General features: G+C 39.6%; 1 protein-coding gene across 2 annotated transcripts in view; it reads right to left on the reverse strand.

The window, feature by feature from the left end:
• Positions 1 to 13,365, reverse strand: part of grm1a (glutamate receptor, metabotropic 1a) — a 33,614-nt gene that overhangs the window by 17,819 nt on the left and 2,430 nt on the right. For both annotated transcript variants that reach the window (XM_038726062.1, XM_038726063.1), the window contains exon 3: positions 10,943 to 11,192. In XM_038726062.1, coding sequence (XP_038581990.1) covers positions 10,943 to 11,192 — 250 coding nt within the window. The remainder of the gene's footprint in view (positions 1 to 10,942; positions 11,193 to 13,365) is intronic.

The following is a 13,365-nucleotide window of genomic DNA, read 5'->3' on the forward strand; positions in this document are numbered from 1 at the left end:
CTCTCTCTCCGCTCTCTGCCTTTGTCTTGCTCTCCCTACTCTCCAACTCTCCTCCACTTCTCTTATTTCTGTGACTCTGTGGAATTAAAGCACAAGTGGTCGTGGCTTGTTAGCTAGCTGGCGGCAGCAGCAGGACTCTCTTGAGGTGACACGGAGGACCCCGGGTGAGCTGGAGAGCCTTTAAAAGCCCATTCAAGCTGCTTTTACTTATTCATCATGCCCTAGTTTGGGAGATCAGTCTCCTCTACATTGACAGGGAACACTGCTGGGAGAAAATCCTTTTTGCTTTTTGCTACCAAGGGATGTCAATTCTCTACTAAACCCCTGAGAAATTCTCTGAATCCAATATCAGCAATGACTGATGGATCACAAGATCGTGTTATCAGCTGGTCAATTTAATGTAAAATCATTACATAAGGTTGGATGGAGCACTGCTGCTCAAGGCCTCCTACATTTAAAAAAAAAATCCGTGATCCCTTTTGGCATTTTGGTTCATTATTGCACTAACAACAACTACAAGATCCATTTTTTCAGTTCCACTTAGAAGAAGGTTTTATTGCTGTCTAACTTGTATTTGCATCACTGACAAATATGTCTTCTAAATAATCAATTACTCATTTAGTCTATCAAATGTAAGAAAATCTTTGTGAACAAAAACAGGATATATACAGACAGCAACTGACCACCTACAGTTGCAAGATCTAATGATAAAAAAATAACAGGTTATTCTAAATGGATTTACTATACACATAAAAAAACAATGTAACCTAAGCAGGACTGATGTGTAAGTGTTGTAATTGTACATGAGAAGAAACTCTAAATGTAGCCAATGTTTTGGTTACAGGGGGACTAGGTTGGGAAGTCAACGTATCTGACCTGATGAAGATCTTGTAGGTCTAAAAAGTGCGTCATTACATTTTTGGGATCTTGCAAAATTCAGTACGTGGAATGCCTCTCCTTTTCCCTTTGATGTGCACAGAAAGCAGACAGCAACCAGATACCACTCAGAGCACACCATTAGAATTATAGAAAAGCTAACGTAAAGAAGTGGGTTAACTTTTGTTTTAAACACTCAACAGACTCAGATGATCTAATGGGAAGGTGGTAGATTGTTCCAGAGTCTGGGTGCTAGAACAATAAAAGAACAGTCGCCTTTGGTTTTACGTTTTGCACAAGGTATAGCCAACCAGCCAACCAGGAAGTGGTGCTTGGTGGGATATGGGCTTGTAGGTTGGAAATGTAAGGAGGAGCTAAACCATGTAGTGCCATATAAGAGATACATTTTTTTAAATCAGTCCAGAACTTTACTGTCAAGCCAGTGCAACTAGGCTAAAATTGCAGTGATGTGAGTCCAGTATTTATTAAAAGCCTAGTTGCTGCATTTTGTACAGTCTGAAGACGTGCTATGGCAGTTTGACTAAGGCAAGTGAAAGGAACTTGCAGATGTTGAGACTGGAATAAATTGAGTTGTGAATGATGTTCTAAATCAGAAGCCAGTAGTAATGGTCTGACTTTTGTGAGATGCACCGATTGCAATTTTCTCTGCCGATTACAATTTTATTAAAGGTCTGACCTGCCGTTTTCAATTTTAGCCGATTCCAATATTCTTTCTATCTTACATTTTTGCAACTTTTCTTTAATAGGAAATTCTTTCTGTATTAGGATCCCCATCAGCACCAGCATAAGCACTGGCTATTCTTCCTGGGGTTCATTCAATTGTATGTCCATAATAAAACATTGCCTATTAGATAACTTTTACATTTTCTCCCAAACAAGACCTACTCACTCAAACACATCTCAAAATATAAAAAGGGCTCCAGGTTAGGCTACTGACAGAGCCTGTCTATAACAAATAAAATAAAATCCAACTGAAAATAACGTGCAGTGTAACCTGGTTCAGTGTTTCCCACAGAATGACTGTGGTGGGGACATGGAGGGGTATATTTGTATAATTTATCTAAATAATCTGAAAGAATACATTACCCTTTTTCTAGTAGGTTATTTCTTATCTCACCATTTTAATTCTAATTAATTCTCCATTATTTTAGTGTTTAACATAATACCAGACAACGTCTCTCTCTCTCTCTCTTTCTCTACAAAGTGCTAAAACGGTGGTCTACCCAAGTAAAGCCTGTGTGGGAAACGCAGCTTATTTTGGTTGTACAGATGTTACAAATTTCGTGCATTACATCGTCTTGGAAGATCTTTCACGCTGTGTGTGACTGCGGCAATAGTCAGTTACAGTGTGTGCAGCTGTGCACATGACATAAACCAGCGCAGCATGTGTGTCAATTTGGATGGCACAGAACTGTATATGTGACACTGATCGTCCCGATCATCGAACATGGCCAATTAAGCTGAAAACTGCTGATTGGCATCTCTAGATTTTTGCAATGTTTCTGAGTTGACATGGTTTTCGAATTTCAATTGAGACTCAAATATAACAACAAGATCCCCAGAGTTTGGTTTGAATAAGGCACAAGTGGGCCAGCATACTGGAAAATTTATTAGCATTTTCAGGGCCAATGATGAGAAGCTCCCTTTTGTCAGAATTAAGTTGAAGGAAGTTAGTGACATCCAGTCCTTTATAATAATAATAATAATAATAATCTTTATTTGTAGAGCACTTTTCAAAAACAAGTTACAAAGTGCTTTAACAAGTGTAAAGACAATAATACCCCAAGAGACAATAATACAAAAACAATACAAGATAAAAGCATGAAAACATTGAAAAGACTAAAATACACGTTTAAGATAAATATAAAATATATAGCATATATTTATAGCAGCTAAACTGTTGTGTAGAGTGCCTAGGTTGCTGAAATCATCTGTTTTTATTGAAAGTTGAGTGTGGTCCATATAACAATGATAGGTTATACAACCAAAGCGAGGTTATATGGCGGAGTAGATGAGGACACATTGTTATCCATGTTAGGCAAATTTACAGAAACCACTCTAGGGCTTTTCCTGAGTACCACAGAACCTAGTTAGTCTATGGATGAGGATGGAATGATCGATAGCATCAAAGGTGGCGCTTACATCGAGTAAAACTAAGATGACGTGTTCTCCCCATCAGCTTGCATAAGGATGCCATTTGTGACTCATAACAAAGCGGTTTTGTTACTTTTTTTTGGCGAAAGCCAGATTTCCCTTTAGCTTGAAGGTGCTGCTCAGCGACAAGTGTTCCAGTCCTTTGGAAATGAACAATAATTTTATGGGTCATCAATTGATCAGGGACACATCCAGATGTGAGGGACAGGTTTACAATAGGGAGTACTGGAAGGCCAATGGATAAAGTATCAAGTTGGCAGGAGGACAGGTACAGATGGCAAACTAGGTTAGTAAATTGTAATTAGTTATACACACTGATCAAATGTTAGCTTTTGTACAAGAAAGCATTTCAGCTTCCGCAAATCATGATGTGACAGCTATGTCCAGATGCAAAGCCAGTGTGCTATTTTTGATCACTCCAATGTCATTCACCCGTCCTCTCGCACAAGGGAACACAAGGCATCAATTGGAAAGAGAGAGATGTCCTTGACAATGTGTGGCTGCTTTCAATTAACATCAGAGGCGTCTTATAAATATTCAGATGCAGCTCATTGTGCTCCCCTACTCAGTGGAACAAAAACAGATGCAATCATGAATCCTGACTCAACTTGAATATACTTTTTCAGAGCCACGTGTGTATGAGTAACAGAAGCAGGGCTCCATTACTGTGTTCTTATCTTATAATTACAATCTTTGTGGCTGTCGTTGCTGGGAGTAATTTTTCAGATGTCAGCCATATTTTCCAAGAATGAGATATTGTGTTTGGCGCCCTTCTGACAGAGTGAATGACAGATCTGCAGTGAGACGATCACACCAATTCTGTCATGAGCCCAAACAAAGTCTCTATGGTGACTGTAGCACAAGCAGCACACAAGCCTTTTTATTCCAGTGGTACAGTAAATCCTGCCCTGCTAACAAAAAAATCACATTGAGTGATTCCTGCATAACATGCACCATTAAACTAAACTTGCATGTAGAGCGTTTTAGTGGGGAGGGTCAAAAGGACGGAATCATGTCACACAGAGAGAATAACGTAATAATGCAACATAATAAAGGAAGGGGAGAATTGCAGATGATCAGGAAAAACCTGCCTGTGATTTTAGGCTTAACACATGCCTGCAAGTTGAAACTGTGTTGTATGTATTATTAAAACAATAATATCCACCGAGTTACTAAACGTAAATTGTTGTCTGCAGTCTTAAATTTCCTCGATCTTGTTATCCAAACAGTTTTCATAAATCTTTATTTTGCCAGTGCTGCCAGAGATAAGGTCTCATTTGCTCATGCTCCACTATTTGCCAAATTACTCACAAGAAGTCAATAGGCAGAATTCCACATCCTCCGCACTCTCCTTCCTGAGATGGGTAGGAGATGAAAGCCTTAGAGATGACAGGAAAAAGGCAGCTAAGTGTGTCGCACCACAACTCCTCTCCTCTCCCTCTCTCCCTCTCTCTCTCTCTCTCTCTCTCTCTCTCTCTCTCTCTCTCTCTCTCTGGCACCCTAAACGTTTCATTTATTCAAGCACAGAGCAAAACCTGAGTCCCCTTGTTACAGAAAATTGAATAGGACAGCCAAATGCAGAAATGCATGTGACACACACAATATGGGTTCACAGCTTTCTTTGCGCCTCAGCGCAGCCTCAAAAGACAAGTCATACCCTGCTAATGACTCGTGCCAAGCTGTTACAGAGGCAGAGCATCCACATTCCTGTCCCAGTGTCCATTTTGTCAGGAATAAAACAAAACAACTGAATCAAGCATTCGAAATGGGACCCAGACCAAAACTTGTGTGAGACAGGGACAGAAATGAGCGTTACATGTGGAAAAGCAGCTTATGCAAATTGTGTTTAGTAATAACAGCATTCAAGCAGCATTAGAGGGAGAGAGAAAACGAATGCTGCTAATTGCAAGAGAGCAAGCAGGCAGGCAAAAGGGTAGGTGGGTTCGCTCCACGCTGCCATTCAGAAACTAGGCCTGGTGCTGGGAATCAGGCAGACAGGGAATGATAATGAAAGACCATCTACAGTAGATGGATATCTAGCTTTTAAAGCTGCAAAAAACGATTTCATGGCAATTTACTTTAGATGACTGAGTAGGTGGAAATTTAGTGAGGATTCAGAGATTTTCTGTAATACTCAGTTTAACTGCAAGAGAGCGTAATGGTGTTTGCCTCAGGGACTCTATGCATCAGCTCACAAATTCAATCACAATCACTACTAATAATTTGAAAATCCAGCTTATGAGTCATTAAAACTTCTTATTTCACTGCTCTTTGAAAAATTATCTAACATGCCTCTCTCTGCTGCAGCAGCATAACGATGTGTGTCACCTTTTACTTTTTTGAGTTTGCATATCCTTGGGACCCGAAAGAATTTGTGTTCACTTTTCTGTGGCATTTTTGCAGAAAATCTGTGCAACCTGTTGAGTGCTTCGTCTCCCTTCAAAAGGTCACGGCTGCAATTTACAAATCTAAAAAAGATTTGGCAAATTTTTGGTTTACATGCAGCTGGGTTTGGCACATTTCACAGCACAAATGTCAAAGAAGCCACATTTTCAGATGTCTTGATATCCTTATGGCTTGGAAGATAACAGACAAAGAATATATGTCTCTGTATGTCTCTCCTATTATAAGTGACCAATTTGTTTAAACATGAATGTGCAAGGTGAGGCAGACAGCTGACTCACTTTTGTGAAGTGGGAACAAATCTGAAATGCTTCCGGTTACAGTGATTTTCAGAATAAGTTTGGTATGCATTGAATTCTTAGCAAATTGTGAGGGAGAAACGTGCATTTGCATCAGATAGTTATTGCCAGGTATATTATACTCAAGTGTCTCTGTTATGTATTGGTTTTATAAGCATATTTCTAAAGTTTAATGGTGTAAGTATATGTTGGACGAGTGGAAAAATTATTTTATTTTATTTTCATAAATATATTAAGCTTATAATATGTATTATATTCATCTGTAGCTGTGGCTTGCGCTCTGATGGATTTAAAAAAAAAAATCTCCCTATAGTTAGAGGGATTTCCGAGTTATGTCCTCTCATTCAGTGAAGAGCTATACCAACTTCTGAGAGGTTGACACAAATTTCTATTTGTAATGGAACTGCCGTATGCTGAATTTGGTCTTTAATATTTTATGAAAGGTAAAGCAAAACTTTATTTTATCTGTGAATTCTGTCTGTTTCTATCTGTGTATTCTGTCTAAGCTGAAAGTGTTTCTCATCTAATAGAATCACTTTGAAATGTACTTGAACAAAACAGGAAGACTGACATCAATGTCTTCTTGATTGGAATGAAGTGGATGATCCGTGTTTGAGCGCCAGAGAGTATGAAATGAATATATATTGTCTCTTTATGTGAGCCAACGTACGTGCAGTCATAGAGTAATGCAGGCAGCTGATTGGTGAAATCATGATTGACATCACGTGGTGAGAAAAACAAGAGCCCCTCTGACTGACAACAGCAGAGCAGAGTGGTTGTGAAGTGTAGAAGTGATGCAGAGGAGAGTCTGCAGGTCAGGGATAAAGTGGGTTGAGCACGCTGCCACACCTGGCCCTTGTCTGAAGAGCAGGTTAGCCGAACAGCAAAACAAAAGCTCTCAGATTCAAAACGCCCTGCATGTCTACTTGTAGTTTATGTTTCCACTGCTGTAAAGAGATTGTTCTACTTTTGTGTCTCACCATCTCACTGATTTTGATAGAACCTGCTGCAGGGCATGTTGTCATCCTTACAAATTATACTGACTGTCCTATGGCACTAAGGTGTTCTAATTAAAATAGCAATATCCTCAAATGTAATACTGCAACCACTGCTGGCTGACTGTGATGCATTTTTGTGTAGTGCTTTGATATTTAAATTATTATGCTGATAGGCCTGATGGGGGAGCTATAAAAGTTTCTTTTTCTAAATGAAAAAGAACCCGAAAGCCTGCATGAATGACTGCAACAGTGCCTGTCTGATTATGAAGAAACTTCTGGCATGATTTTAGCTATGTTGATTTTAAAGCTGTTTGATGACCAGTTTCAGGGTAAATATCAACTTTTGATTTTGTTGTAGTTGACTCATACAGAATGTAACGAAACATTTAGCTTATATAACAAGCCTTCCCAATTGGCTATTGTGATCAGCACACAAGGAGTACACTGACTGTGAAATTGTCATGCTGCACAGTAACAGAATTTATTTTACCATTACATATGTATGTGTTTTTCGATGCAATTCAAATCCGTAAGCACCAGGCAGCAAGTTCATTGCAACTTCTGCTAACCCCTCAGCCAGAAAACTCGTGGTAGTTTTTGACCAGGACTTGTGTTTTGAACCGCACGTAAAGAAAGTTGTTCAGTTATGTTTTTATCTGGATCTGGAGAAACTCGTCCATGCTTTCATCTCCTCCCGCCTCGATTATTTTGACTCACTTTATACCAGACTCAGTCAGAAATCAATTCATTACCTACAATTAGTACATAATGAGATCGGGTTCGCAGCATCTGTTCCTGGTTTCATCTCACTTCTTAAGACTCATTTATACAAAAAAGCTTACGATGTGTGATGCGGAATTTATTTCTCCATTATTTGTATATTGACTTGTTTATGTTTTATTTATTGCACACAAACGGGTGATACTGATATTTATTTGACTTGTCTATGTTTTACATTAATTGCTGTAAAGCACTTTGTAACCTGTACTGAAAAGTGCTATCCAAATTTTTTGTTTAAACCTGCATTAACTGATTTTAGCCACTCTGGGTGAGTGGAAACAAGCTGCAAACACAACATTGACATATTATCAAGTTGATGGTGTACTTGTTAGCAAACAGTATTTATACATCCAGCAGGCACGGAGCAACATTAGCATTCATCTAGAGTCGTGTTTTTGGCCATCCAATGAACAACGCTCCTCTGTGTTCACTAGCTAGTCGCTAACTTTGTTTGTCTGCTGTTTGGTGCTGGGCAGATGCCTGCTACATCTGCAAAAATGCTGAGTGAGAGGGAACCAAAACAGTAATGCTGCAGGTCGTGAAACCAAAACATATAGCTGGAAGACAATCATTGAAGGAATTGCGGTCAGGAGATAATTCTCTGTGGGTTAATCACTACAATGATCCCTTTTAAAAACATTACATTTACGTTTAGCTGACGCCTTTATCCAAAGCGACTTACAATTGCTATATAAGTCAGAAAAGAAAAAACTTAAGTTGCAAATGTTTTACTTCTGTCCACTGTGCCATTTGTTGTGCTACATTAACAGTTTTAATACACTAAGCTTCTTGTTTACAACAGAAGATAATACATTTGCAGTTATAAAAGAGAGACTGTGTATCCAGCGCATTAGATGTTCAATGTAAGAATGACAGAATGGCCTGATTGTACTCTTCTTGCTCTGTCACTTTGTTTCATTCACCTTTTGTTTGTGTGTCTTGCATCCTTCCAACTCTCAGTAGCTCTTGAGCACTTCATGAAAGAGGCTTCTTCAGAGGTGAAAGCATAAATTAAGAACACAAGCGCCCCTTTGATGAGCTAATACCTGTCTGCCAGCATCATTCAGTTGTTCACTATATGCCAAGAAACACACACATGGCTTGGCATCTGTGTTGGCCCAGACTTCCTCTGTCATTTTTACACACTCTGTCTCTCTTTCTCCTTCTGTCTCTCTCTCTCTCTGACCCAAAAGCATTTCTTCAGCCCATGGAGACTTTGACAAAAGCTAAAAAAAGACCCACTTTCCCATCTCCTATCGACGAACGAGAAAAGAAGAGATATGGAAAGGAATGCAATCCTAGAGTGTCATTATAATGGATAATTTAAAAGGCAAGCTCTGCATCTGAAGAGAAAGAGTGCCTTCCCCCGTCACAACATAAACAGAGGCTGGTAAGAGCGGAACTTGTCTTCTCTTTATTTGTGCCACTGGGAAATATTACAGAAAGAGGGAAGGCTTCAAGGATAATGGCAACTACAAGAAACAAATCTCTCAGTGTCTGCCAATAGAGAAGTGTCTATTGAGAATCGCATGCATGTGTGTATATGAGGAAAAACTCATTGCCACATTTTATCTAACACAACAAGGTGTCTTAATTCATATCTTCACCACAGCTATTCAACAAGACAATTTCAAATCTTTCTGATTTTTCATAACTGTCAACAAATCCCATGAAAAGACCAAAACAAGCACTGTGTTAATCTAAATCTATGTCTCGTCTATGTGTGGCCCTGAGATGGACTGGCGACCTGTCCAGGGTGTGTCCTGCCTTTCGCCCAATCGACCCTGTACGCAGGCTAAGCGGCTGACGATGGATGGGTCAATTCATTGTTGGTTTTGGTCTTTTCATGGTATTGATTGGTAATAAGAAAAAAAATGGACAAAATGTAGATGACAGTACATCTTTGTAATTCAGCTAGAAAAGACACCTGAAACCTTCTTTTAACGGTCTAATTTCAAAGATAAAAATCCTACATTAAGAACTTTCTCCAAACACACCAATTTGTACTAACAAACCTCAAACACACAAGGAGAAATCCTTTGAAGAGAAGGAGACAACAATCTTTTATCTACCGCAGCTCACAAAAAGCAACACAAAACAACACAAAAACTGACAGGCAGTGAAATGTAATTCAATCTTATTGTAATTTGTACGTGAAACTGTTTGTCTTGACTCTTTTTTACAAGGTAAAACAATATGTTTAATTTAATGAGCATCGTCTTTTCATTGTAAATATGTCTCCAGGTTGTGCATTGTTAAGAACGTCTTGAAAATGGTAGATTTTACCAAGGGTCCAACCAAAAAAAATGCCCTCAAAATTGTCTTCATTATAAAATTACTTCTTTAAGCAATTAAGATGGTAAACTGATTTTACTCTAAAAATGTTTGATTGTTTGACAGTGTATTCATGCATACTTTCATGTAAAAAAGGTATAGGTCTTAGTCTTGCCAAAATCTGAACAATTTCATTTCATTTGTGTGAACACACAGTAACGATAGAAGTAACCGTGCTGTATTTTGTCTCTCAGGTTCTTCCTGTTAGAAGATGATGGCTCCGAATTTGAGCTGCACTCATGCAGTGCTCAGCAGATCTCCAACAAATACTGCTAAAGCGAGGCTACAAGCCTCAGTCATCCTTAGCTGTCTTATTAATGTCCTCCTCATGTAACATACGGCTGACAACGGCCCCACAACAGACCAATGCCAAAAACCTCCTACCGCTCTGAAACGATGGGGGGAAAGAAATTGCATGAATGAACTGAAAAGTAGCATCAAGGTTGCTATAGCTGCTACTGACAAGTGTGAATGTTCCTTAAGGGCTATTTCATGGTGCAATGTGCCGCTGTATAAGTGTGTGAGAGGCGACTCTACTTGCCCTTTTCTAATGACTAAGATTACAGTTACAGTCAGTCACTGTCACTTAACATTCACTAACAGATAGAGAAAGAAAGGAAGAGGGAAGAAATTGAGAGGAAGAGTGAAAATCCAGAGAGGAGGTGTAATCAGAAAAGGGAGAGATTTTTACAATTAATGTTGATTCAGTACGGTCTTTATTTGTTCAAATAGATATCTGCATGCTTCTCTTTGATTGCTAAATGCAAAATGACTGACATTGCCTCAAAAAAAACTAAAACAAATGAGACAAACCCAAAAGGGAGAGAATGAACTGGAGGCATTGTTTCCCTCTCTAGTTTTTGTGTCTGCGACAGAAATAACAATTATTCATTGCTGGAGAACATTTCTATTCAGCGCTATTGCTATGTGGTCTAATTTTTCTTGGTTGCCTTGGTGACATGCACCACAGGAAGACAACGCAGCATCTCGCAGCCTTCCAGCCTGTTAACCAATTTCTTGCCATCAAGAGAGACGCACTCAACTGTGAATAAATAAATAGATAAAACACATCCATACCTGCCAATGAGGAGGAACTCCCCAAACACCCCCAGTCTCCTCATGGCCATCAGGAGACCTCGGACAGTCATGCCCTCGCAAAAACACACCACTACACGAGCTTTGGGAAGACGTTCCCGTAGTTTCCTTAAAAGACGATCGTAGTGCTTCTCCCCCGCATTACTATAGATCTTGTCCGAGTGGGCAATGCATAAGCCTTCCAGAGAGGCCAGCTCCTTGAAAGACTCCATGCCACTCTCCCCGTAGCTACCTACAGATGATAAGGAAAAGACATAGAAAGAGTTAATAAATAGTAAGAGCTGGAAAGCATTCTGTCCTTACTGGAATCACGCAATAAAACATTTCCTTGTGAAATGTCTTATCACTGTCTGAGAATCCCATTTCTTAAATCAGCCTTTGTGGATATGGATAATATTCTGGCTTTAGCATTTCCCTTAAATGTGAGCTCAAAATATGTAAATTATTCTCTTGATTATAAATGACGTTTTAGTGATAAGAAAGCATCCCGTGTCTTGTTAGTTGTGTAATTGCTTTCAAGTATACATAACCCTTCACTCACAGCAGTTGTTTGGAGCATCATGTCCTGACTGAGATGAAGCTCTGATCCTCTGATGAGTGTCAGATAGTTTACTGGCAACTGATTGCAATCAAAGCCAAAAGGGGGTACGATAGCTATCCTTGTTTAACTGCACACCATCCCAATTAAGAGCCCTGCAAAGCTGTTTGAGTCCAGATCTTCTATTGCCATTCGGACTGCAGCGCTTGACTAATCTGTCATCACGATCAAGATTGTTGAGAAAGCCCACAGCTCTTCAGCGCGAGAGCTGGATTACACAGGCAATCCAATCACTTGTGCATACTTCAACATGTGTCCGTGTTTGAATGTGCATGCTGTCAAAAGAAAACGCACAGCCCACATCAATAAAAATCTGAATACGTTTGTTGTGCGATTGCCTTGATGCGAGGCCAGGCTCCTGAGGGCCTCCATGCCACTCTCCCCTTATATAGGTGATGAAGAACAAATGCTCTATCTGTGCATGGTGTGGCTTTATAGAGCAAGGAAGACAGCAGCTGAAGTAGGCATCACAGAAATGCATTTACTCTGGCACACAATGGGCCCATGTGTTGGTTTTCCAATAGTCCTTTGATGATATTTTCAATTGCCTCGTTTCATTCTCCCTCTGCTAAATGGAATAATGATATCCAATTATTTTACTCTTTCCATCCAGACTGTTATACAGGTGGGTGGTAGTGCATTAGTTCACAGCCCATTTGACAATGACCACCAAAAAAAACTGCTTTGTGTATTCCTACCAGACTGATCATGATGGGACAGGTAATTTATGCAGTTTCACAGCCCTAGCTGTTGCTACGGGAACGAGCTACATTTATAACATCTAAGGTGGCAGAGAGGGAATACTCATGAGCTTAAGCCAGTCGTGACCACTTTTTTAGAGATAACTAAAGATGAACAAACAAGTGGATTTACATTTGACTCTGCAAAGGTCAGGTCTGCATCAGACAAATTATGATGTGAAGTCTCAATTATAAACATTTACTGTGGCTGCAAACTTTCCAGCTTTGTAACTTACAAAACTGAACATGTAGTCAGTGTAATGATCTGTATTTCCAGAATATCTGCATGGAAAACAAAATAAATAATTTAATTCCAATAAAAGCTTACAAGTTTGTACTTGAAACTGCTTTTACCACTCCCACTATAGCCTACTGAGTAAGTGTTGTTGCTTGCAATCAGATTCATCCTTTCCCTTGCTGGTCTTTCATTACTCTGAAATTATGACTTCAGTCCCAGAGGATCCTCCTGTAGGTATGTTGAAGGTCAGACAGTTGACGCCACCTAGTTATGCCTCCAGGTACTACAGTTCCCTAACTCCCTCTATTCATCTATCTGATAGCAACCTGTGACAAAGTCCCTCTTCGGCACCTGGCTATAATAGGACTTTTAAGATTTTTTGCACTCCCCATGAGCCCGCAGCTCCTCGGGGGGGATCCTGGGTAATGTAGCCTGTCAGTCATAATTTGGGTGCACATCACTGACTGTGTTTCACTAAGACTTTAATGAAAAGCTATGGACATAATTCACTTCACAGTAATTACTCTGTCTACCCAACCGCTCTCTCCCTTTTACCTCCTGCCGCCACCATAATACACTGTTGTGCTGTTCGGCTGAACAAATTAGCAAAAGTTCTCAAAAAGAAAGTAAGCTGATCATGGTATGAAACTACTTTTACTGCTGGGGGTTCTGTGGCGATATGACATTCTTTTTAATTTGTATGTATCTGGTGGAATTTCCATCTAAGCCTCTTCCTTCTGACTTAACTAATTTAACATTTCCAGAAGAACTCTTAATCTAAATCTCTCCAAAACGAGAGACCACCAATGTTTACTCAACATACAGTCCA

This window comes from Micropterus salmoides, unplaced genomic scaffold (genome assembly GCF_014851395.1).
Source record: "Micropterus salmoides isolate LMB-PRFRI ecotype aquatic unplaced genomic scaffold, ASM1485139v1 Ms_hic_scaffold_18, whole genome shotgun sequence".
In the NCBI taxonomy this organism is placed as follows: domain Eukaryota; kingdom Metazoa; phylum Chordata; class Actinopteri; order Centrarchiformes; family Centrarchidae; genus Micropterus; species Micropterus salmoides.